This window comes from Eptesicus fuscus, chromosome 7 (genome assembly GCF_027574615.1).
Source record: "Eptesicus fuscus isolate TK198812 chromosome 7, DD_ASM_mEF_20220401, whole genome shotgun sequence".
In the NCBI taxonomy this organism is placed as follows: Eukaryota; Metazoa; Chordata; class Mammalia; order Chiroptera; family Vespertilionidae; genus Eptesicus; species Eptesicus fuscus.
Window position 1 is genome coordinate 32,185,439 of NC_072479.1, and position 26,700 is coordinate 32,212,138.

General features: G+C 33.8%; 1 protein-coding gene across 5 annotated transcripts in view; it reads left to right on the forward strand.

Moving 5' to 3' along the window:
• The window catches only part of PPFIA2 (PTPRF interacting protein alpha 2), a 476,100-nt gene that overhangs the window by 380,110 nt on the left and 69,290 nt on the right, over nucleotides 1-26,700 (forward strand). For all 5 annotated transcript variants that reach the window (XM_008143799.3, XM_008143801.3, XM_054718820.1 and 2 more), the window contains 9 exons: nucleotides 421-555; nucleotides 6,552-6,635; nucleotides 6,909-7,040; nucleotides 8,702-8,764; nucleotides 13,537-13,628; nucleotides 16,263-16,398; nucleotides 18,086-18,306; nucleotides 23,169-23,406; nucleotides 25,941-25,970. In XM_008143799.3, coding sequence (XP_008142021.1) covers nucleotides 421-555; nucleotides 6,552-6,635; nucleotides 6,909-7,040; nucleotides 8,702-8,764; nucleotides 13,537-13,628; nucleotides 16,263-16,398; nucleotides 18,086-18,306; nucleotides 23,169-23,406; nucleotides 25,941-25,970 — 1,131 coding nt within the window. The remainder of the gene's footprint in view (nucleotides 1-420; nucleotides 556-6,551; nucleotides 6,636-6,908; nucleotides 7,041-8,701; nucleotides 8,765-13,536; nucleotides 13,629-16,262; nucleotides 16,399-18,085; nucleotides 18,307-23,168; nucleotides 23,407-25,940; nucleotides 25,971-26,700) is intronic.

Consider the following 26,700-nt stretch of genomic DNA (forward strand, 5'->3'; position numbering starts at 1 on the left):
ACTACCTGGCCCTTCACAGAAAAATGTTTGCCAATCCTATCTTTTGAGCCAAACCATTATAGTACATTACTTCTCCCTCTCCAGCTAATTATCTGATTTTCAATATTATGCTAATATGGTACATCAGAAGTGTAAGTACTGATTTGTATTCCATTTGTCCAAGTATATATTCACTGTTAACTTCTTTTCTTTTTGCTGCCATTGGTAAGAGCTTTCCTAAATTTTTTAATGTGCTAAATTTTATTAAGGAATGTGGATAAGTAATATATAAAAAACACGAGGGCAATGGTCTTTTTGCACGGTAAATGTGGCACCTGATTTTAAATCTAAGATAATGGCTGAAGTCCAAACCCCCTAGTGAATGGGGTCTGCTATACTAACTGTGACCCTTTAAGTGTCTCTTTCCCACCCCTGTTTCAGATGGAAGAGAAGAACAGACAGTTACAAGAACGACTTGAGCTCGCTGAGCAGAAGCTGCAGCAGACTATGAGAAAAGCTGAGACCTTACCTGAAGTAGAGGCTGAACTGGCTCAGAGAATTGCAGCCCTGACAAAGGTACTGCAATATAACACTTGGTCAACTTAGGTGTGCTCATAGAAATGACTAGTAATCAAAATGGAATCTGTAAAGATTTTCTTTAGTCTTTATGAAAATTAAGTTCATCTAATATTTATTACATTGGTTTCATATTTAGGTGAATTTTTTATACTATGTATATCTTATTTATACTGACATGAATGATTAATATATAGGACTGTGATGATTCCCTTGCCTACTTAAACATTAACAAAAATACAATTTTTATGTCCTTATATTAATTTCCCATGGCAATATTTGCACATCAGAATAATCACAATATAAATACATAATGATGATAATTTAATATGTATATACATGATATTTAATATGTGTATACATATTTTAATATGCTGAACATAAATTGGTACAATAAATATAGGAAATATCTGAGCAGTTGATTCATTTCTGATTATAGTAAGAAACAATGTTTAGAAGTTGGAAGTTAGATTTATAGCAGTCTAAGGTCTCCAGCCATTAAATAGTCAGGAAGTTGTTTTAGTGGATACAATTTCTTCTGAACCAATTAAAATCCATAGTATTATATCTCACATTTGCATGAAATGATATGGTTCTTTGCTTTTTTTGACTGACTTATTTCACTTAGCATAATATTCTCAAGTTCCATTCATGTTGTTGCAAATGGCAGTATTTTATCCTTTCATATAGCTGAATAGTATCCCATTGTGTATATGTACCACATCTTCTTTATCCAATGAATAATGCTTCAATGAACATAGGGGTGAATATATCTTTGCAAATACATATTTTCAAGTTTTTCAGGTATATCCCCAGGAGAGGGATTGCTGGGTTGTATGGTAGCTCTATTCTTAATTTTTTGAGGAATTGCCATACTACTTTTCATAGTAATTGTACCAGTCTAAATTCTCACCAGCAGTGAATGAGGGTTCCCTTTTTACCACAACCTCTCCAACACTTGTTATTGCTTTTCTTATTGATAATGGCCTCTCTAACAGGTGTGAGGTGGTATCTCATTGTGGTTGTGATTTGCCAGAGGGAAGGTAATGAGGGAAGAAGGGGTTATGGTGACAAGAGAAGATTTGACTTTGGGTGGTGGGCACATGGTGCAATATCTAGATCTTGTAACATAGAAACTCATACCTGGGACCTATATGACCATGTCGACCAATGTCACCCCAATAAATTTAATTTAAAAAATAAAAATAAAAGATAAATATTAAAAAGTAAAATAAAATAAAATCCATAGTATTCTGAAGAATGTTCATATTATCTACTATGTTATAGCCATTAGATTCTGTAATTATCTGCATATTTTAGAATTCTGCAACCATTATAACGTTTAAAAAAACTACTTACCTTTCACTGTCAAACGGAAATGGCATTGCTTCAAAGTATATATGCATATCACTAAAATAAAAGTCCATATTTTTTACTAAAAGCATGTTTGACTTTTAACATCAATTGAAAATATACACATATTTTAGAGGTTTGCACAATCATTACTGTGTGCTAAGTTGTCTCCTCCACTGCAAGTAAGTGGGTAAACTACAAGTTACAAATTCTGTCATTAGGGATTATTCAAACCAATTGATGTGGCAATATAAGAGTAAGCACACATATTTTATTTCCTGCAAAAGTAAATAATTAAAGAGGAACAGTAAACTGATACCTATTAATTAAATTGGGTAGAAAAAAGGCAAATGTTTGGCAATGTGTTGCAGGGTTAGAAAATATTGGAATAGTTGGTTATCTGTAGAGTATTGGAGGAACTAGCTGAATTAAACATTAGGTGATTAGGGTTATGTTCCAATCCAGATCCTTCCATAGTCATGTACCATGCCATAAATTTCTCTGGCAAATTCCAGAAATGTGTGATTTCTAATAGAAAGATAAGTTTATCATTTAATTTAAATATCTTTTCTAAATTATATCAAAATGTGCAAATATATTAGTAGCATTCTATTTTTTCTTGTGAAGATATTTTCAATTACTATATTATGGATTGAGATATGTACAATTAGTCTTTTTATCTGAAGAACCCAAAAAACTTTTATAAAGAATTATTTTATTGAATTGAATTATGTTAGTGGCAATTAAGTGGCTAAATAATAAAAAATAACTTTTGTAAAATTTTAGTGTAAAATAATCATCAATATTATCCTGCGTAAAATACAAGAAAGTTTGGAATCTCTTCCAATCAAACACAATTTAAAATTCAACATAAAATTGCCCCAAATTTACCACTGATAGACTGAAAATAAAACATAATTTAAAAGGCAATACTTAACATATGAAACTTTAAATTGAATATTCATGAGAATTCTTAATTTAGAATAGTTTTTAACTTGAAATATGTGTCTCACTTTTTTGCCTTTCATTTTATTCTCTTGGGCTCTTATTTTGATACATATATTCACTTGTGTACCCAAATAATGTTCTCAGTTTACTCCTACCTCATAATATATTGCTGAAATTTCATTTCATCTGGACCCTTTTGATTTCTTCTTTTTACAGTAGAATTTTATTCTTCTTAAAAAGTGTTTAAAATGCTATAATTTACTCTGTTGCTCCTTCTTACTGATTTCTCTTCTGGCTGACTATATATCAACATTTCAGATATACCATTTTCAGATGATTGCTGCATTTAATTCATCATACATGCTCCTCTAGTGCTGAGATTTTTATCATCAAAACACTCCCTCTATAACACTTTCATAATATTTGAAGATCATTCTTTCATATGTTCCCCCAAGTTTTACGGCCACAACAATCATACTTTTTCTTGCCCTCTGTTCTCAAGGCCATTAGGGAATGTCTCTAGAATTTGCTTTATTTATTTATTTTTTTGAATTGCAATTTGTTTTTATTATCTCACTATTACTGATCATCATAGTCTTTTTCTAGTTCTTAATATTTTTGACTATTCACAAAAATAAAATATTTTCCTGTTTTAAACCTAGGCTCCTCTCTCCTATATTTTGAATGGTATTCTTAACAACCCACAGACATTTTATTTGGCCTATATATTTTTCTACTTTTATTATTAGCTGCCTATTTTTTTTTCCTTCTCTTTGGTTCTTCTCTCTATAACTGTCATTTTTTCTTCATTTCCAAATATATCCACACTCTTCCCAAAACTACTTCTGCCTATGTGATTTTTTTTCCTGAATCTTTAGCTGATTTGGAATTGTCCTGTGCCACCTTAAAGAGTGAACACAAGATAAATTCTATATCTCATCAAGGAATATAAAAAATAGCAGATTGTTCTTGTGTGATGCCAGTGTTTACAATAATTGCTTAAGCTGCAGTCTTTACAAGGTGAAGGTGAACATAAATCAACAGTGGTTGAAGTTGATCCCAGTGTTTGTTCAGAAATGATGTCCGAATCTATTCTTTGGTTGATAAGGGTATCTTTCTGTGTGTGTGTGTGTGTGTGTGTGTGTGTGTGTGTAGGAGGTAAACCTCATTTAAGATTTTTAGAAAATCAGAAGTATAACTATGGATAAAACTTAAAATTTGGCTTTTGCGAGTATAAACACAATTAACTAATAAATATTTTGGGCTCCCAATCTTGTTATTTATGATGTTTACTTCTTTAATTACAATGCATATTTCTTCAGTAAGTACATAATTCATCTTAATTCCACAAGGTATTTTATTCATTTTTAGTGCAAGTAAAAAGATCAGCAATGACATAGATATTTAAACATGACAGAATTCTCATTCATTCTCTGAAGTGAATTTTTACAATGTTTTGGTGTATTTTCCTTATTTAAGATAGAAACAGGTAGAACCTTTAAGTACCTTGAAAGGCCTACTAGACTTGTATTTTTGAAGATACAGTTTTGGAAATTGAAATGTTTATGTCTTGACTATCTTGAATCAGTGGTATGATTAATTTTCATACCACTGTCTGTTAAATTATATTTTTAAAAATTACAAATACCTTTATGAATTTAGATTATATAATTTCAACAACACTTTGACCCACTAACTGTATTCTTGATTTAATTCTAAGTTTTAAATGCTTTTATAAAACCATTTATGACATTTGGAGACTATGATAGCTTTCTGTTTTGCTTCTGCTTAGAATTTGAAGAGAAAATGTGGTTATTGTTATTTCTTCATTATTTATCATGTTTATAAAATAAGAGTATCAGAAGGAAAATTAAAAACTATAAATGTTGAACTATAACTTGTGTATGCACTCCAGTTAAATGTTAAATGTTATTTGATAGATTAAATTGGAATTTGTTACACACACTAGTACATAGGCATGTGAACCAATACATGAATAGGTGACTTTTTTTTCAGGTACTGAATGATATATTTACATATAGCCCTATATTTGCATACAGTAAGTTTCACTGTTTTAGAATAAATATGTAAAATGTAATAGAATATGGTCTAGAGTTGAATTTTGTTGTCCTGACATAGGTTACTTTTGAGGTTATAATTATTTAAGTTGTAATTATCATGAACATGTTGATGTAACTTTACATGTAACCTGTGTCTAACATACTAATACAATTCAGCTATCAGCAATGTCACATGTGTTAACAGTCTGCGCCTGTGGTGACCTGGCAATCACCTCTAAGACATGTAACTAACCTTGGCACTGGGGAAACTTTGGCTCACAAAGGCAGATGCTGCCTATATACATTAGGGCGCTATTTTGTTTCCATAGCAACAAATCAATGCGGAAACAGTTTTGGAGTAGTCACTAGTGCCATTCAGGAGAGTTCACAAATAATTTTTCTTGTCCTCGCAGCATTATATTGTCACTTCGATAATTTGAGAATTTAATAATACTCTTTTAAAAGTTCAAATTAAGACTATCTCTGAGGACATACAGACATAAGGTGTATTTAGAGAACACAAGTCCTTTTGCTGCTGTTGCTGAGGAAACCCAATCCTGCTTGAATTAACAATACTACTAATAATTAACCTTGGGGCTTAGCTTTTCTCTGATTTCTACAGAGTTGAGCTTATAATAAATTTTATTCCAAATTTATTTTATCTGAGTCATTGACTTAGCATATTCCTCAACACTGAGATACATTGTTTCCATTTTTAAGTAATATGATAAACAAGCAAACCAAAATACAAAACTTTTAACAAATCTATCGAGATATATTCTAGTGTTTGGTTTCTCATAATTCCAATTATTACATGACTCTTTCAGAGTTGCTTTAATTCATTCTGTAGTAGTCTGTCATCGCCAGCCATCACTAACCTTCCATACCTTAGGTTGGTAGCTTTTTATTTGAACATACCATTGTTTTTCAATTATAACCATCAACTGCATTATGTTCACCAGATATCAGTGTAGATCTTTCCACATAAAGTTCTGTCTATTAAAATATTAAATTTGCTGTCACACTTTTCTTTTAAGCATTCTGTGCTGTGTTCTGTTCGGTGTCAGTGTCTTTAGTTCTGATTTTTCTATTTTGTCCCTCTCCTTTTCCTTGACTTGTTAGTCTGATCCAACCTCTTCTACCTCATCTGATGATTATCAATATGTTATGGAAGCTAAACTACAAGAAATGATCTCCATACGTAGGAAGGTAGTCCTACTGGACTTTACTTTCTATTGCTAAATAGAATCCATCTAAGTTTTTCTTTTCATTTATTAAAATTATGTTACTTTTATTTATTGATAATCGACCATCTGTGCAGTTCAGTGCTTCAGGAGCTTAAGATTGGACAATGGCAGGTTTGTGTTCAAACCATGCACAGTCTGCATGTTACATTTGGCTGATTTCATTGCTCATAAATAACTCCGATGTTTTGCTGATGCTTGGATGTAACAGGCCTTTGTAGCTGACACATTTCAAGCAATGCTGTTCAGCTGCCTGTTTAACGAAAGTTTATTTTTGAAAACTACATTTGCGGTTGGTAGTAGCTTGCTTTACATTTTATTTCAGTTTATTTAGAGGAAACGTGTTCATCAAGTCTTACATGTCAGGTGCATTCTTCATATTTCTTAACAGGCTGAAGAGAGACATGGAAATATTGAAGAACGTATGAGACATCTGGAAGGTCAACTTGAAGAGAAAAACCAAGAACTTCAAAGAGTATGTTTATTAAGCACCTCTACCTCAATGATCAGTTTATGGGTTTATATTCTATATACAAAAAAAAATGAACGTTTTTCTTGATCATGAGTTGTATTTAAAAAGTTATGGATATGCCCTGTGCACTTTAAAGAAATTAAGTTTCTAGCAATTTAATCAAAATCAAGATAAAATTAAATCCATTTTTAAAACTAGAGGAAATGTAAAAACAAACCCAGATACTTATTTAATTATTTTATGTCAAATGTATTTATTTTTTTTCTTGAATGTAAGGCTAGGCAAAGAGAGAAAATGAATGAGGAGCACAACAAAAGGTTATCCGACACTGTGGACAGACTTCTGACTGAGTCCAATGAACGCTTACAGCTACACTTAAAGGAGAGAATGGCGGCTCTAGAGGAGAAGGTAACATGGCAGTAGAGTAGAATCATGTGAACATTTCACAGTGTCCTTGTGCTCATGTTTGTTTTATACCGGCTGGAGTCATTACATTGATCAGATGAGTCATTGGCTTTCCTTAATAAAAAAAAAGAATGTTCTTAGAAATGAATGAACAGTTTCTGTAAAAATAAAATCAATTTTATTTATTTAAATTTTTATTTATTTTTATAAGATCAATGTTTAAATGAATAAAAATTATTTGTAGTATATAAATCTTGCATATTAACATGATCATCTGAGACAACTGTGTTAAATGTGCTGCACTTTTGTGTTAAAAATATTTCATTTGTCTTTTGTCTGGTATGCAAGGAAGAAGACTGATAAGACAAAAATAAATGTGTTGGGGTGTGCAAGGAGGCTTGTTTTGAATTATTCAAATGTTTTAAGTAACCAAATCTATCACTGGTCTAAAAGCCAGACTATGGGTGAGCTTAATGTCAATCTCAGTACAGAATTTAGGCATGCAATATTTCTAGCTGCATTGCTTTTTTAAAAAGTGCTTCTGTACAGCCTGCAATTTCATTCACATTTACATATGTCTCATTGATAGCAGGCAGCTTCCAAACCAGCAAGAGTTATATGAGCTGGTTTCCAATTCCAAGGTATAAACAAAAGTAGGGGATAAAACCTAGATGCACAAATCATTTTGGAAATTTAGATTGAGTGCCAGTCACTACTTGAGCTAGACATTTTCCCCTGCATCATCCAATAAACCAAAATAGAAAAAATAGGTTTCAGTAAAATGTTAAAGTATTTTGATTAATTTACCCATTAGGGAGTCATAAGGCGTGACTTCTTCCCATTCAACTCCAAATGCATGGACTATGCCAATTACTACACTCTTAGTTTAATTTAACTCTGTAAACTTGAAAACAATGCATGGTTTTAAATCACGCTTTGTAGTACTATAAGAACATTATAAAGTTTACAACAGTAATACTTTTATGGAAAGGATTTTTAAAAAATATCAATAGTGCAACTTACAGTATGTTCACATGTTCTGATGTGTAACATCGTTTTTTTAAATCACTAAAATTTTACTTTTATTTCTCTACAAAATTAACTATCATAGAAATTGATAATTCTGCATTTGAAATAGTATTCCAGAAATTGAACATTTAAAAATAAAGACTGAGAGGAGTGGGGGAAAGGTGGGGAAATGGGAGATATCTGTAATACTATCAATAATAAAAATATATTAAAAATAAATAAATAAAAATATGATCTTATCTTTGCTTCTTTTTTCAGATAATAAAAATAATCTGAATTCTTTATCAACAATACCTCTGGACAATATTGACCTTTTTCTTATTTAAGAGTAACCTAATTATCTCAAATTTTACAGTGACTGAGAGGAGGCACACAGAAATATAAAGATGTATTCAGTCCATTTGTCAATTCAAATGTTACAAAAAAAGTATCCCATTTAAAGTATGCATTTCTCAGAATGTCAAGGTGTAATGTTTAAAGATTCCATTGAAACTTGGTTTTCAAGGAAATCAATAAATAAATGCAGAAAAAATTGATGAAGAAGACTCTTGAGTGATAAAAATAGTTTATATATTTAACTATTTTCTGTTTAGTTTGTTAATTATTTCTGTTTGTTTTTTTTCTCTCTTCTGTAGAATGTTTTAATTCAAGAATCAGAAACTTTCAGGAAGAATCTAGAAGAATCTCTACATGATAAGGTATTATGGAAACTTACATTTTAACTGTTTTTCTATTTCACATTGGTGAATGTTTTATAAAGTAAGTTTCAACAGAAATAATTTTAGGATGTCTTCTTTTCAAAACAATTTTAAATTTTATATTATACATACAAAGAGTTTACATATATTGTGAGAGCTTGATGAATTTTTACAAACTAAACACACTAAAAATCATCAATCTGGATGCCCCCCTCTCATTAACATACAATCACTACTGAAATACTAAAGGGTAATCACTATCTTGACTTCTTAAAGAAAAAAATTGATTTTTGACTTGTTTGTGCTTTTTATAAATGGAGTAAAAAAATGTACACACTATTTTGTGTCTATCATTTTAAAAGATATGTATTAAATACCTATTATGCATATGAATTATAAGTTATATATTTTCAAACATGAGTCTAGTTCCAAAGTAGCTGAAAATTTTAATTGAGGAGAGAGAACACACCTTTGACAAAGCAATGGGTTGCAAATTAGCAGATACTGAATGTCAAATTAGTGAAATAGACAATAATAACTACAGGCAGGAAAGATCACCAAACATTCCTGCTATAAAGAAGTCTTCAGGGAAGTGGGACTTGACTAAAACTTTAAGAAAAGGTAGTACTGTGTTGCAAGCCTTTTGAATACAATACATATAGCATGATTGCAGGTGCTTGGTGGGGGAGTGTGTGAGCAGTGAATTTGATATCTTACCTTATAATAGACAAATATGCAAATTGACCGCACCTTCGCTATGCCCAAGCCACGCCCACCAACCACGCCCACCAGGAAACCATTGCAGGGACGTTGGGGTGCGGCCGAGCCCAAGGCCGGGAAAGCCGCTCGAGGCTTTCCCAGCCTTGGGCACCAGCGGGGAGCCTGCGCCGATCACAGGAAACCACTGGGGTTGGCTCCTGCGATCGGTAGCAGGGATGTTGGGTGCGGCCGAGCCCAAGGCCACCGCCCGGGGCCAAGCCCCGACCCTGAAAGAAGGCAGAAGGCGGTGGCCACAGCCAAGGCCTGGGTCCCCGGTGTCGGCAGAAAACTGGTGCAGGCAGCCAGGTGAATGAAGGTCTGTTGCACGAATCTTCGTGTAAACGGGCTACTAGTCTTAAATAATAATGGGCATAATGGTTCAGCTGGAATCATTATTCCAGTTGTAAGATATGTGGCAGAAGAGGAAGATCAGGGCCACGAAATGTTAAAAAAAAAAAAGTTGTGATTGGTAATATATCTTTGGTCTCCTTCATTAGCCTGTAAGATTCTTGTTAGCAATTTTGTCCTAATTTTATTTTATTATTTGGCAGATGCAAATGAAATAGCATAAAATTACTAACTTATGAAATGGTCTATAAATGTGTGTGGAACAAAAGATGGAATAGAAAGAGAGAAGGGAGAGAGAGAGGGAGGGAACGAGGAAGTGAAGGAAATGAAAAGGAAGGATGGACAAAAGTGTAGCATATGAAAGGTATTTGAAAACTTAAAAGAATAAAGATAATAGTGAACAAAGAGATTAACCAGTGAACTTATGTACATACTCAAGGCCCAGTGCATGACATTTGTGCACTGGGGCAGGGTTGGGAAGGTCCTCAGCCCAGCCTGCTCCCTTCCGCAGTCTGGGAGGTGGGGGTGGACCGGGGGAGGTCAATGGGGGAAAAAGGAGACATATGTAATACTATATGTAATACTTTTAAAAAAACAACTTTTTGGTCTCACAGTCAATGTGTACACAATCTCCCAAAAGATAGATCTACTAGAACAGTATAATATGATGCTTAGAAGATAGCAACAGGTTCTCTTTGAAGTAGTTGAGAATGTCTACATGGGGAGAGATGACATTTCTTCAGGCGCTAGAAGGCAGATATATTCTTATATAGAGAAGGGTAGGACAGAGAAGAGAGCCTATGTAACAGCATAGAGAAAACAAAGATGGTTGATTTGCTGTATCATCAGAAGTTTGCTGAGACTGGTATGTGTGTAAAAAGAATTAGGTTTTGACCAGATTGTAAATTTTGGACTTGGTCCTGTTATGCAGTATTATGTTATCCAAAACTCTGTGTGTTCCTGGCAAGATATCCAGAACCCACTCCCTCACCACCAACCTACCCCAGCCTTTTAGCATCAACAATCTGCCTAAGCAACCAGCAGTACCAATCACTCCATGCTTCACATCCTTGTTCATGTCAATTGCCAGAAGAAGCAAATTCATGTCATACTTCATTTCTGAATATCACCTCATATAGTCAAGCATATTTCCTAATCTAACCATATTTCCTATAATGCCTGAAATTCCTACTCAATTCTCTATAATGCATTATCAGCAAAATCCCCTGTGTATGCAACCCCTGCTCTCCATGTTTCTCTTCATCATTCTGATCTCTTAAATTTGAAGTTCTTAAGACTGTCCTTAGATTTCTTCTCTATGTTTAGTCCCTGGTGAACTCATATGATTTCATGGGTTTGAATATTATCTATGAATTGAGTACTTCAAAATTTAGACCTCCTACTGAGTTTCCTACCCTGAAGGAGTTCATATATGCAAGAATCTACTTTTTAAAAAAGAATCTACTTAATATCTTGATTTAGACACATAGACAACTCAAACTTAACAGGTCAATCCCTTACATCACCACTTAATCTGACCACCACTGTCAGCAATCTTCTCAGTAAATCACTTCTTTCTCTTGGTTACTCAGGTTAAAAGCCTTAGAGTATTCTTAACCACATTCAGTCTAATAGCAAATTCTGTTCTCTTTTCAAAATATGACCGCATTCCAGCCATACTCTCCATAACACCATTGTTGTCCAAGCCATAATTCTCCTGCCTATGTTTTTGGAAGAACACTAATAATTGCAATTCTTCCTTTCCTCCCAATCAATTCAAGTTCATTTTACAGCCATCCGAATGGTCATGCCACTTCTCAACTCAAAAATCCTCTAGTAATTTCCTATCTCACTCAGAGTAAAGCCAAAGGCTTTAATGGTTTACAAGGCCATTCAGGACTACTCTTCTCAAACCTTGTAATCCTACTTTCTAAATTTATCTCATGCCTGCCTTTGTTGTTAACCTCCCCAATCCAGCCCCACTAGCCTCTTTGCTCACTAAATATACTCCCACTAAGGGGCATTTGTACTTGCTGTTCCTTCTCTCTGCCATGTCTTTTCCTAAGATATTTCAGATTTTATAACTGTCTCCCATTCTTCAGTTCTTTACTCAAATATCACTTTATTGAAGAGCCTTTCCATGTTTCTCCTATCTTCTTCTTCCTACTAACATCCTTAAGACCATATTTGTTTATTGTGTTTTCTGCCAAATTATAAATTACATGAGAGCAGGACATTTGTTAGTTTATTACTGTATCTTAGGTGCCTAGACACAAGCAGTTCTTAATGCATAATAGTGGAAATAGCAAACAAATTAATTAATAAATATAATAAGAAACTGTTTAATTTTTTTAAAGTATTGATCTAATCATACATCATTTTTTTTTTAATGATACATCTAACAGAAGAATATGTGGGGAAAAGATTGAAGGGAGCATCACCTCTGTGGAAGCTGGTAAAATATTCAGAAAAGAGATAAAAAGGATGTAGGGTAGAATGGTGGTAGTAAGAACAAAAATAATAGATATGAGAAACTTTACAAAGTTCACATTGACAAAAAAATAATGCAATGAGAAAAGAAGTATGAGTCAAGTAAAATGGCAAACACATGCCACTTAGAGAGGGAAAAAACAGCAATAGAAAATCCAGAAGGACACATTTAAACACCTATATAATAAAAGCCTAAGCGACTTTTATGGTGGAACAATCAGAATGACCTGTCGCTATGTGCACACTGGCCACCAGGGGGTGGACACTTAATGCAGGAGCTGCCCCCTGATGGCCAGTGAGCTCCCACAGTGGGAGCGCTGCTCAGCCAGAAGCTGGGCTCATAGCTGGCAAGTGCAGCAGCGGTGGCGGGAGCCTCTCCTGCCTCCACGGCAATGCTAAGGAGCAGTGAGCCAAACATTAAGGAGCAGTGAATAGGCAGGCAGGCGGTAAGGAGCAAGAGGTCCCAGACTGCGAGTGGGTACAGACTGAGCTGAGGGACCCCTCCCCAGTGCACAAATTTCGTGCACAAGACCTCCAGTTTATATTATAAAAATTATAATTATGAAAACAAAATTAAGTGCTTACATGAGCACTTAAAGGCTATAAGACAACTCTTGATAAATTTTTAGACTGAAACTGATAATATCAATCTGAGAAAATTATCAGTTGCACAAATAATTGTACTATTATCAAACTGATAATTTAACTCATATTAATTATTTTTTTCCTCATTCTTTTCATTCAATCCTATTTCTCCTTCACTTATATATCCTTCTACCCTTATGGAATAATAGAAATCCTTCACTGATTGCATAAATAGGACCTTTTCTTATTTTTTAATCCAGCTATGGTTTCTACTCTATATTTTTAAGTGATGTGAACATAGCTGGTCACAACCTTAGTATGCCTGTTTGTTTGTTTTTAATTAAAAATTAATGAATTCCAGTAACTGTAGATAGTGTTTTGTTGATTTCTGCTGTTCACATTTTCATTACAAGGGGAAAAATCAGGCATGTTTTACTTTCATGACTAATTATTTTTAATAAAATTATATCCATCAGTTTTTCCATTTTTAAAAAGCCACTAAACTTGGTGGCTGGCTTGGTTTATCATAATTGAGTCTTGGTATTATTGGTATTTGCATATCATTTGAGTAACACTTCTTTGATTTTTAGGAAAGATTAGCAGAAGAAATTGAAAAGCTGAGATCTGAACTTGACCAATTGAAAATGAGAACTGGCTCTTTAATTGAACCCACAATATCAAGGTAACATTAAATTAAAAGCTTATCTTCAGTTGACTAAAAACCAATATGAATCTCCTTGTGGTTAATACCTTCTTAAATAAAATAGACAAGTATATGTATCTGCCTTATTTTGACTCCTCACCAATTTAGTTTCCACATTAAAAAATAATTGTATAATTTAGAAATCCTTTCTGCAGATATGCAATAAAAGATGAAATCACTACCTCTCATATTCTGCATTTAATTATATAGATAGAAGATATAAAAAGAATCCTATATAATAAAGAGATAATATGCTAATTAGACTGGACAGCAGAATGATCGTCCAGACAACCTTCCGGCTGAAGCTGATGCTGTGAGGGCCGGCAGAGGCAGCCAGGGCTGCGAGGGACGAGCCCCTTGCATGAATTTCGTGCATCGGGCCTCTAGTATTAAATGAAGAAATGAACTGTATGGTAGATTACATCTCATTCCAGGAAGAAGTATCAGCTCTTTTCTCTACATGCAGAAATGTTTTCAATACTTAATGTTACTGAAGAAATCTCATTGATTATGGTCATTCATATTCAAAGAGCATATAACTATTTTGGTAAAGTAATTGCAAATAAAGAGGAAAAGCAAAATTATATTTGCTAAAGAATTCAAGTTAATTTAGCTTTACTTACCTACTTTGACTCAATACCTAATCTTAAAAAAAGAAGCAGACAATTGTTTCTCTCTAGATAGAATTCAATAATTCACATATAAGTTTCTTTTTTGCTTAGAGCCTTTGATTCAATTTCTATAAGAAACCCTACAAGGGCTCACTCATTTAATCATTTGATCATTTATTTATGACATCAGCTATTTGAAACTTTTGACACCACAGATTTCTAGATGTTCATGTTTCATGGTCATATGCTTATGTTAAGAATATTAGTTTCACAAGGGCTGAAGCTAATATTCTTAATATTTTTGTTTCTAATTACTATAATCTCAGCACCTTAAAAAACTGCCATATATTGCCCTAACCGGTTTGGCTCAGTGGATAGAGTGTCCGCCTGCGGACTCAAGGGTCCCAGGTTCGATACCAGTCAAGGGCATGTACCTTGGTTGCTGGCACATACCCAGTAAGGAGTGTGCAGGAGGCAGCTGATCGATGTTTCTCTTTCATCAGTGTTTCTAACTCTCTATCCCTCTCCCTTCCTCTCTGTAAAAAAAACAATAAAATATATATATTTTTAAAAACTGCCATATAGTGTGCTCTCAGTCAATATTGTTGAATGAATGAATATCTGGTAAAGCATTTTTCAGATGTTCAGATGAAAAATCCAAATTAAAAATATAATTCTAAAGGAGCTTATATTTTTCAGTATAAGTTCTGATGAAACATTCAGTATTTTGTGTTTTTCTGCAGACATAAATACATCCAATTTTTTTTAAACAGATAGGTCTTTAATTTAGAAAATCATGCTTATTTTAAAGAAAGTATTCTGACTCTGAACTGAAATTAATTCAGTTCCATGTGTTCACATGGTGATGATGATTATGATGACAGAGAAGGAAAAAAAGAGCTGAAAAATAGCAAGGAATGAGTATTATTAAATTAACAAATTAAATGTATTTTAATATGATCCAATGATCATTTCATTGTTTTACTTTCAATCTCAGGAACGCAGAGTTCTAGAGGTATTGTCTAAAAGTTCACTGCCACAGTGAATCATCATGGGCCACCTAACAGTGTGACATTTATTCACAATTACAGAACGACACAGTACAACTTTCCTCTATGCAGCATACTGTAGTAGAAATAACACTACACTAAGCATTCTTAGTTTTCAGATATACAATTACTAGCTGATTACTTTTTGATTTTGAAAAACCCATTTCCTTAATAAGATTCCAATTTTGTATATATTTTACATGAATTACATATAAAATACTGTTTTTCTGACTATCTCATAAGCTTACTTTGCAGATAAAATGAGAAGTAATCATAGGGGTTTTGTGAACAGTAAATCACACCAAAAGTATAAAGTATTATAGGAATTATTAAGCTAAACTGATGGAATTTGTAGTAAGTTACAGTATAACTAAATATTTATTAAATAGCAATTATTTGTTGGACCTCCATGCTTCTGAGTGCATGTAATTAAGAAAGAAACAATGAAGAAAACAGATGGTGCATGATGACTTCATCAACTTGTGTTTGATCTTCCAGTTGAGGAGGTAGGAAGAGATGAGCTAAAGTTAGTGATTATCAGTAACTAATATCCACTACTAGTATCACATCTGTCAAGAAAGTAAAATCAGTTGCAGAGTGTCTGGAGACAACCTGATTTGGATGAACTCTGAAGAAAGGGTAAGATGTGGATAATTAGGACAATAGATGACATTCTAGAAGCAGAGGGATGGATTACTGGCTTACTCTAAGAAAATTCATACTTGAATTATCTATGGATGTCTTTTGTGAGATAATGTGCAAGAGTCACAGGAGATTCACAAGCGAAAACATAAACCTCTGGAGTGACCTCAGAGGGTCAGGACAATTCATCAGGTTTTTTTCTTGAAGTCTATTTCCTTGAGGCTTTATTGCCAATTAAGAAGTGGATAGTGATTTGCTGATAAGTTTAACTTTGGCGATTGACTGTATTTCATGTTTTTCATTTTTTCCAGGACTCATCTGGACCCCTCAGCTGAGTTGCGCTATTCCGTTGGATCCCTCGTGGACAGCCAGTCTGACTACAGAACCACTAAAGTAATAAGAAGACCACGGAGAGGCCGCATGGGTGTGAGAAGAGATGAGCCAAAGGTTAAACTTTTTATTTCAAGTCTCTGATGGTTTTAAGTAAATACGCTATTACATTTTGGACAGAATTTTAATACTGAGAAGATTAAAAATGCTAACATTTTTATTAGTGTGACATATGCCATGCTTTAAAAACAGTAACAAACCTGAAACCCCTACTGCATGCCATGTATGTATCCACATAATCTTATGAATTGGGTACTATGTTTATGCTAATTTAAGATATGAAAATATTGAAGTTTAGAAATTTTGTGTTCAATTACACAGCCAGCAAAGTAATAGATTCAAAACATGAGCTTATATTTGCATCATTTTAAATTCCATGCTTCTATCCATTATGCTATTTTGGCCATTGTATTTTTTGGTTGCTTGGGCACCTAAGCAATGTCATTCATACTGTTGATTAAAATTAATTAAATATTTTAATTGTAATTACTACTTTAAAAACACTTTGAGGAAAATGTACACAGAGTATTGAAGGTGTTTGGAGAGAATTGTCCATGATCAACTGCAGTGCCAGCCTTGCATTCACTCAATAATTGCAACTTTGTAAGCTATGTGTGTTCAGTAAGTATGTAGTTGCATTTGATAGAGAACATAATTCCTTTGTGCCCTAAGTATATTTGTTCTTCCCAACCACTTGTATGTGTCCAAAACACTACATAACTACTTGTCTTTATTTGTACAAACCCTTTCTTTCTTTTTCTTTTTTAACACTTTATTTTTTAATTAGTACCTATATGTCATGTAAAAATTCATCCCTCATAAAAGGCAATCAATATCTGTTGAATGGATAGATAAACAATTGAAGAATAAATTAAGTTCATCTTAGTTCTTTTCTTATTTTAATGAAAAATAAATTAACACTACTTAGTACCAAAACAATTTGTGAAATAAAAGCTAATTCAGGTTTTCAAATCTTACATAAATGCTCAAGGCAATATCATTATATCATCACAAGATTGAAAAAAAAAAATTAAAACAGCAGAAAACTCTAGGACCTCACTTTTATTCCCAAACCTCTCATACTTTGAGATTACAGCTTCAAAAACATTGGTCTATTGGTTACTCGGGACTTTTATTCACATGAGGTTTTATTATATCACTTAAAACATTGGTATGCCTTGGGCTTAAAAAAATCTGTCAGGCATTTGAGTAGAGCAGAGCAATGGAAATGAAATGAAATTACTTTGCAAAATTTTTAATAATATTTATTTCAATTTATGTAAATGACTGTTGGGGAGAGAATTCATGTGTAATTTTCTGTGTGACAATATCAGTATTCTGGGTCTATAATACAAAAGTGTAGATAAGATGAATTAGTACAAGAAATGGAAATGCTTGAGTACAAGTCAATAGAAAGGGTTAATTTGTAAAAAAGGAGAAATGTTACAAGCGCAAATGCTTTAAAGTAATTCTTACCTCAGTATGGGGTTGAGCTAGAAATCATGGAGAAGTTTTACATTTATTATTTTTATTTCTATTAAAATGTTGATACTTATGCAGACACTACCTCCCATACATAAAATGCCAAGGAGTTATTTTATTGAACCAATACATTAGAATGTTAGTAATCAGTTCAGCTTTTGCCAAGTAATATATAAAAGCATGTGTGCTTTTTGTATTGTTTTTCAGAATATTGCTTTGAAAATGAATAATGTTATCAATACTATAATTGTTCACCATTCAGGTAAAATCTCTTGGAGATCATGAGTGGAATAGAACGCAACAAATTGGAGTGCTAAGCAGCCACCCTTTTGAAAGTGACACAGAAATATCTGATATTGATGATGATGACAGAGAAACAATTTTTAGCTCAATGGATCTTCTCTCTCCAAGTGGTCATTCTGATGCCCAGACTCTAGCTATGATGCTTCAGGAACAACTGGATGCTATCAACAAAGAGATCAGGTGAGTTCAGTTATTCTGGTGGTAATAATTAGAAGACCTGGACATTAAAACTATGATCATCATATCAAAAGCATTGGCACCAACGGGGAGGGTATTGGAACTGCAGAATTTCATACCTCACTCCACATATACTGTTTCAGAATGTGCATTTTCACACCATTCCCTGGATGTCTGTATATATCCTATATAAAATTAGGATAGCTTTTGTAAGGAACATACATGAAACAAAAGGACATTATATGAGGAGGATATGAAAGAATGAGGTAAAGATTAAATCTTCTCCAATGAATTTTAAAACACTTTTTAAATTTACTATTTAAATGGTATTGGTGGTGATAAGATACATTATCAAGGTACATCTAACACTGCTGTAAAGGTACGAAATAGCATGCAAATTCATGTGCAGCCAGCTCCTTAAAAGTATTTAGACATTGGTGTGACATTAACCATGACTGAATTATTTCAAAAAAGATATTTAAAAAGGTATCTAGATAATAGATGATTTTAAAAGAGTAGAGTAGAAATTGTACAATTTAACATTCAAGTATTGAGAAATGTCACTATGATCATTTAAATTTTAAGTTATGTATTTTCTTGAATTCCAATGACGTCCGTGGTCTGTTTCTATTATTACTTTGACTAATCCCAGTGGAAAGCCCTACTGTGTCAAGTGGATTTGTTTTCCTTCAAACTAGGAAACTATTCTTAATTTGTTTTTCAACTGATGAGCAGTTTTTACTATTTTGAACAATGCCTTTATTTGTTCTTTCTGACTCTAGCTTTAATCTGCTGACCTCCTACTCTGATTCAAATTTACCTCGTTCGCCACTATCATCACCATATTGTACATTATAGTAGTTTCTCATCTGGATGACAATAATAGTTTTACCTGGTTTCTTTGTGGCATTTGGATTTCCAAGCTAGTTCAAACTGACACTGCAGCCAGAGCAGACTTTTAAAAACCCAAATGTACTTATGTACTTCCCTTTTTTAAGCCCTTCAGTTTCTCTTAAGATAAAGATCAAAATTCTTTGATGGTCTGCAATGCCCCATCTACTTCCACATTCTCTTCCCTTCATCTGTCCTAGTCCATGTTCCATTATACATGACTTTCTGTTCTTTGAATGTTCCATCTATTCCCTTTGTTGTGGCTGTTCTTTCCTTCTGGAATATTCTCCTCAATCCACACTGTTCTACCCTAACTCTCCCCCACTTTATACTACTCACCATGAACATCTCGCCATCACTTCTGTCCTTCAGTTCACTTTTCTGTCCTTCAGTTCTTTGTTTTCACTAGATCGTATGTTATATAAGAGCTAGGAGGTATATCTGGTTTTGCTCACTATTTTATTTCCAAAACTTAGCACGTTGCTTGATAAATAGAAAGTGCTTCATAAATATTTGATTATTATAAATAGAAAAATATATAAAACATGAATTCCAAATAAATAACACTTCCTGATGCTGTGCAGCTAATGGTTGAATTCACTAAATTGATTAAAAATCAAGTATGCACCCTTGTGATATTTGTTTTCACACACACACACACAAAAAAAAAACATACACACACTCCCGATAACTTGTGATGTCCCTCCAGGGACTCAGCTTTCTTGCATTAGGGTAGAAATTCCCAGCAACAATCATGGCCTAGACCTGTGGTCAGCAAACTGCGGCTCGCGAACCACATGTGGCTCTTTGGCCCCTTGAGTGTGGCTCTTCCACAAAATACCACGGCCTGGGCGAGTCTATTTTGAAGAAGTGGCTTTAGAAGAAGTTTAAGTTTAAAAATTTTGGCTCTCAAAAGAAATTTCAATCGTTGTACTGTTGATATTTGGCTCTCTTGACTAATGAGTTTGCCACCACTGGCCTAGACTAATTAAGTTGATACCCAAATAATAAATTCAAACTATTGTCTTTTAATATGTTCATCACTGCCCCCCCCCCCCAATGTAGAGTAAAATAGTTGCTGATTGCAAGACATTAAGAAATACATAAAATTTGAGTACATAGCAACATTTAAAAGAAATAGGCACCTTAATATAAACTGTGGTATTATGCTAACAGTAATTGGAATGTATATCTGGTTAGAATTTTTCTTATTTCACAAATTAATTATTTCACAAAATATTTTCCTTTTAAATCCTTTTCTCTGGCTTCTTACAGTTCACTGATTCTCTTTTTTTTTTAATTTATGTTTTAAATATATATTTTTATTGATTTCAGAAAGGAAGGGAGAAAAAGAGATAGAAACATCAATGATGAGAGAAAATCATTGATGGGCTGCCTCCTGCATGCCCCCTCCTGGGGATCAAGCCTGCAAACTGGGCATGCGCCCTGACCAGAAATCAACCTCAATGCTCAACCACTGAGGCTCATCTGCTGGACTCACTGATTCTCTTAACGAAAGAGATCAAATTACTTTAAACTCATTTATCACTGCAATCGTCATTAATCTGTTCATCTATAGTTAGCTACTATTGGTCCAATTTACTTTTGTCATTTTATTTATTCATTCAGCTTGTCTATAATTCCTATGAGAATCCCTTCCTAACACTCTAGGACATTTTAAAGGGAATCTATTTTTGTTATTTCATTTGCTTTCCACGTTTACATCAGGATTAGAAAGATCAATGAATTGACATGTATTTTTTTCCAAATAAATTGAACATCAAGGCAACATTTGATGTTCTGTTTGACTAAACTTTGATGTACCTCTTACTCAGCTTATTTCTCTAGGTTTGACTCTCCTTTACAATTAATAGAATATTAGAGTTAATAACTACAAATTCTTTGTACAACAGAACCACATCACCAGATTTTTCTGGAGTCATTATCCACCAATCATTTTAAATGTACAAAAAAATTCATTTTTTAAGAGGAGTAAGTTTTTCCATTGGCTTGTGTTTAACGCATTAATGATGCTATAGTCTGATACTTGATAAAGCCTTTATTTTAGATTCTGATCTTTGACTCAAGTTAAAGTGCACCCATGAAAATAAACTTCAAAGTAGCAGAAGTTAATTCTTTATGTAAGTAAAACTTATAACTAAGGTAAAATTTGCTTTTTAATATTTTTATTGACTGTATTTGTTTAGAGCAGTTTAGGATTCACAGCAAATTTAACTGAAGGGAAGTACAGAGATTTTCCCATATTTCCTCTGACTCCATACATGCATGTTCTTCCCCATAATCAACACCCTGCCTCACAGTAGTATGTTTGTTACAACTGATGAACCTAAATTGACACATCATATTCACCCAAAGTCCATAGTTTACGTTGTGGTTTATTCTTGCTGTTGTGCATTCTATGTGTTTGGAAGAATGTATAATGACATCTACCTATCAATATGGTATCAAGGAGTATTTTCGCTGCCTTAAAATCTGCTGTGTTCTGCCTATTCATCCTTCTCCCCATCCCAAAACCTGGCAACCACTGCTCTTTTTACTGTCTCCATAGTTTTGCCTTTTCCAGAGTGCCATATAGTTGTAATCATATAATAGGTAGCCTTTTCAGATTGGCTTCTTTCATTTAGTCATATGCATTTAATCTTCTTCTATGTCTTTTCATGCCTTGATAGCTCATTTCTTTTTAGTGCTGACTAATATTCCAGTTTATTTATCCATTTACTATTGAAGGACATCTTGGTTGCTTCAAAGTTTTGGAAATTTTAAGTAAAGATGCTCTAAATATCCATGTATAGGTTTTTGTATGGACATAAGTTTTCAACTTCTTTGAGTAAATACTAAGGAGCATGATTACTGAATCAAGTGGTAAGGTTATGTGCAGTTCTATGAGGAACTGCCAAACTGTCTCCTGAAAACTTTCAATGATCATAACTTTGAGGTTAAAGAGTATATGTCATTGGAGATACCACTAAGCCATTTGTAGGTAAAAGGAAATTTCTCAGGAGGTTTCTGTCCCCGTTTTTTTTCAAACAAACTAGACTGGTACATGGTTTCATTATAACAATATGTAAAATATGTATAGGTTCAAGTTAAGTAGGAACTTTATTCAACCCAGCAGAAGCTCTTTATTCTTTGTCTTTGTATAGCTAATATATACACCTTCTTGAAGCTTGTTTCTATTTAAGCTTTGTCATCTCAAAAGGATCTATAGCAACAGTTTAATTTTATAATTATCTGTCATCTCCACATTTTTAAAAATATATTTTTATTGATTTCAGAGAGAAGAGAGAGATAGAAACATCAATGATGAAAGAAAAGCATTGATTGACTGCCTCCTGCACGCCCCCTACTGGGGATCGAGCGCGCAACCCGGGCATGTGCCCTTGACTGGAATCGAACCTGGGACCCTTCAGCCCTCAGGCCAATGCTCTATCCACTGAGCCAAACCAGCTAGGGACATCTCTACATTATTAAATTGCATGGTGTTTATTTAAAGGTGACTTGGCTAAGTACATTAATGTTTAAAAAATGACTTGGTCATTTATTTATCCAAATGTAAATTATGAATGACCATTTATTTAGGATTTTATCAATTATACTTTGTTATTGGGTTGGAGGTAAGATTTAATAACTTTTTTGGAATCTTAGTTTCTAAAACTCATTTATCAGTGCAGGAGTTCAAATGTAAGTTTAGGATTAATGGCATAAATTAATTATGCAGGCAAGGAGTTTTTCAGGTTATAGTATAGAAGTGGAGAGGAATTATGTGTCACTTAGAAAGTGATTTTCTAAATTTCAGCCAGGAAGCCCTTGGATTTAATGAAAGTTATATTCCCCAGAGGGAAAAAAAAAAAGATGAAACTAGTAGATTTGACATAAAATATTCACAGAATTTTTATTGACTTATTAGCATTATTGGAGCATATAATGGATCAAAATTAAACTGTATCTTTCAGGCTAATTCAGGAAGAAAAAGAATCTACAGAGTTACGTGCTGAAGAAATTGAGAACAGAGTAGCTAGTGTGAGCCTGGAAGGCCTGAATTTAGCGCGAGTCCACCCAGGGACCTCCATCACTGCCTCCGTTACAGCGTCTTCACTGGCCAGCTCATCGCCCCCCAGTGGACATTCAACGCCAAAGCTCACACCGCGAAGTCCTGCCAGGGAAATGGACCGGATGGGAGTCATGACACTGGTATGCGCCCAGAGAACCTTTGCTGCCACTCGGATTAATGATACATTAGTTGATACTGACTGGGCTAAGGGCTTTCTGTGTATTTTACGGTTTCTTCTTTTTACAACAACCCTATGTGGTAGGGACAGTTATTAATCCCATTATGAGATGAGGATTTGTAATCCACATAGGTGTAACTTTCCCTAGGTTATATAATAAGTAAATGAAAAGGTTAATTAAAAGACAAATAGGTAAAATAATAGTTGATACACTGTAAAATCCAGCACAAACTTAATTAATGGAGGATAAATTAATCATCCTACAGAAAAATCTGAAATGTATTTTGTGTTTCTGGTAAGAAGGTTGTGAAGCTTCTATAAAAGTTCACAATGTCTGTGTGTGTGTGTGTGTGTGTGTGTGTGTGTGTGTGTGTGTGTGTGTAATATATTGCCAAGATGTTTAATTCGCTTTCTAATGACATTTTTAAATAAATATGTTGCAATCATTTGTGACATGGCTAGTGAATTATATAGATGAAAACCACCTTATAAATAATTTATTTTTAAGTTTTCATTTTACCTTGATGAAATTTCTGTTACGTATATAAATATATAAATGTAGGTATCTCTTTCTTTGATTATGCAATTGAGAACTTAAATAGAAAACTACTTATATGGTGAGGCAATATTGCCCACAGCAAACTTTGTATTTATGGAACTTCCATGCAATAAAATCTATAGAAGAGAAATGGTGAATTATTTTTAAAAAAGGAAACATTTATCTCCTTAAGACATTAAGCCAGTGAGTCCTCTAGTCTCTGTTGACTTCCATACTTAATATTAAAAATAGAAGCACGGACAATAGGCCATTCAGAAAAAAGACTAACCAATCAGAACCAACTCCAACCAGATACAGAGCAAAATTTTAGCCGATGTACTAAGATATACTAAGGCAGTAACTGAGCTACATTATGATCTACTTATTTTAGAAATCTAGACATCCCTCTGATTTTATTAACTAAAATGACATTGTCTCTGGCTTAGTTTATGCCTGTTTAGTACATGCTACATATTGATGACCTGCTTGTCAACTACAGTTAAGTAAGAATCTTGGTCCATAGAGCATAATTTAGTCAGCATTCAAGGCAAGGAAACTGGTTGTTTCTGTACTACTATTATTGTCTTACATTTTTACAACATAGTGTTTTGAACTCTTAAGTATTTTCATGAACATTAGTATTATAACCCTTGATAGTGTTATTACTTTTATAGTAATAAGATAAAATATTTTTAATATTTAGATGTGGCATTTGTGTGTTTGACAAGGGTACTAGTGCTCTCATGAATTTTCTTGAGTTAGTCATTTATAAATAAATCAGTGGTAAATGAACATTATCACACTATAATTTCAGTATTAAAATTACTTAGAACATTTTCTGAGGGTTAACAAGTATTTAAAATGTTGAATATCTGACCCAGATAAACAAGAAATGAAATCCAGAAAGTCCTTATTACTTACAGAAACTTTGTCATCAAATAACAATAGTGAAACAGATTTTCTTTTACATGTAGAAAATAGTGGAGGAAAAATAATATTGTTGGGTATAATTTATATTTGAATATTCAAAGAAACATCAGAAATTTTAGGGACAAAAAATATAGATTGCAAATACATTGTAATTGTTTGGGTTGTCTATATTTATATGTTTTGCAATCATGTTTATTGCTTTGTTGCATTTATTTTTATTAGTATATCCACTTTTACCTCACCACTAACACATAAGCATAAATGACATGTTAGCAATATCTAATTAGAACACTGGGTGGGGAAAACCTACCCATTTTCTAATAACAAGTAAAATGTAAAGCGTAATGGAATAGTTTAACAAAAATCATTTTATTTCCATAAGACAAAGCAACAAAGATATTAAGTGAATAAGGTTCATATGGACTCATAAAGAATTAGCTTTATAAAATATTATGTAAAAGAGCATTGACAAGAAAATAGCAGCTCCAAAAACATGTTATGCTGAGGTCAGAGCGTGTGGCACTTGGGAATGGGGGATGCGTCAGAGTCCAGGAAGACTGAGAGCCCTCAGGAACAGCCCCCCTGCCCAAGGGAGGCCCAAGGCCTGCACAGATGGGCAAAAGGCAGTGTTTGTAAACTCCATGTATATGGACTGGATGTGTGTTTATGCACAATCTTTTCATGGCCATTTGTATTTTACGGGGAGGATTTAGCTCCATATTTACTTCTGGCTAGCTCGCTCTGTTTGTGCTTTATGCTTCCTAGGGCCCATGTCTCATATCGGATGCCTGTGCATAGGTGACATGCCATACCCCATGCCATCCAGGAAGTTCCCTCTCTAAAGTGACTTCCGAGAGGAGTGCTCTTATTATTATTTTAACAAGTAAATATAAACACATTTATCTAGGAAAAAATGGGATAAAAAAAACCAAAGTCAAATTGTAGATACTATTTAAACTTGTAACATGGTTAAATGATAATCATTAACTAGTTGTGTTTTATGTTGCTTTTGTTACTGCCAATCACAGCCAAGTGATCTAAGGAAACACCGGAGAAAGGTACTGTAAACACCTTTTCTATGACTACCAGTTGAATATCGTGTGTGTTTTTCCTATGAAAGCTTTAAAATTATGTTCCTTGTAGTTTAAATACTGTAGTAACATGAAAAAGAAATAGTAAAAGCATTTAAGCATTATTGAATTCTTTAAATATGACCATAAGAACAAATGTCTTAAAACAAAAAAATTTTTTCATGCTTTTTTGGGTCAACCATTAGATTATGGGGACTAAGTATCCTGATTTTCTACAGAAGATTTAGAGCACGGTTGGCACAACAATTATATAGTTTACTATCTCTACTAGAACAATAGCAAATGTAGGTTTTACTATTATTCAGGTACAGTGAGGCCAACAGGTCAGGAGACAACTGCAGTGAAAAGATGACTTGTTAGTTTTTCCAAGAGGATGGGCTCGCCGTGGGATGTAGGGCCACAGGGGAGCCCGTATGGGTCAGGAGACAGAGAGAGTGGGGGAAGCATGGGCAGGAGACTTTATTATGGTTTCCGTGGGAAAGACCAGGCGAAGTAGGTGAGTAGGGTTAGGATCGGCTGTTTTGAATAATTTTGGTGGCTCTAGGGAGAGGGGCTGTCTCTAGTTGTCTAACGCCTGACCCGGATGATTACGGCCGAGGAATATTGCTTCCTGGAGTGTAAGAGCAGATAGGTAAGACGGGGTGGGGTCCAGATCTGGATGGATGGATTTTCATGTGGAAGGCCCCCTCCAGGGAAG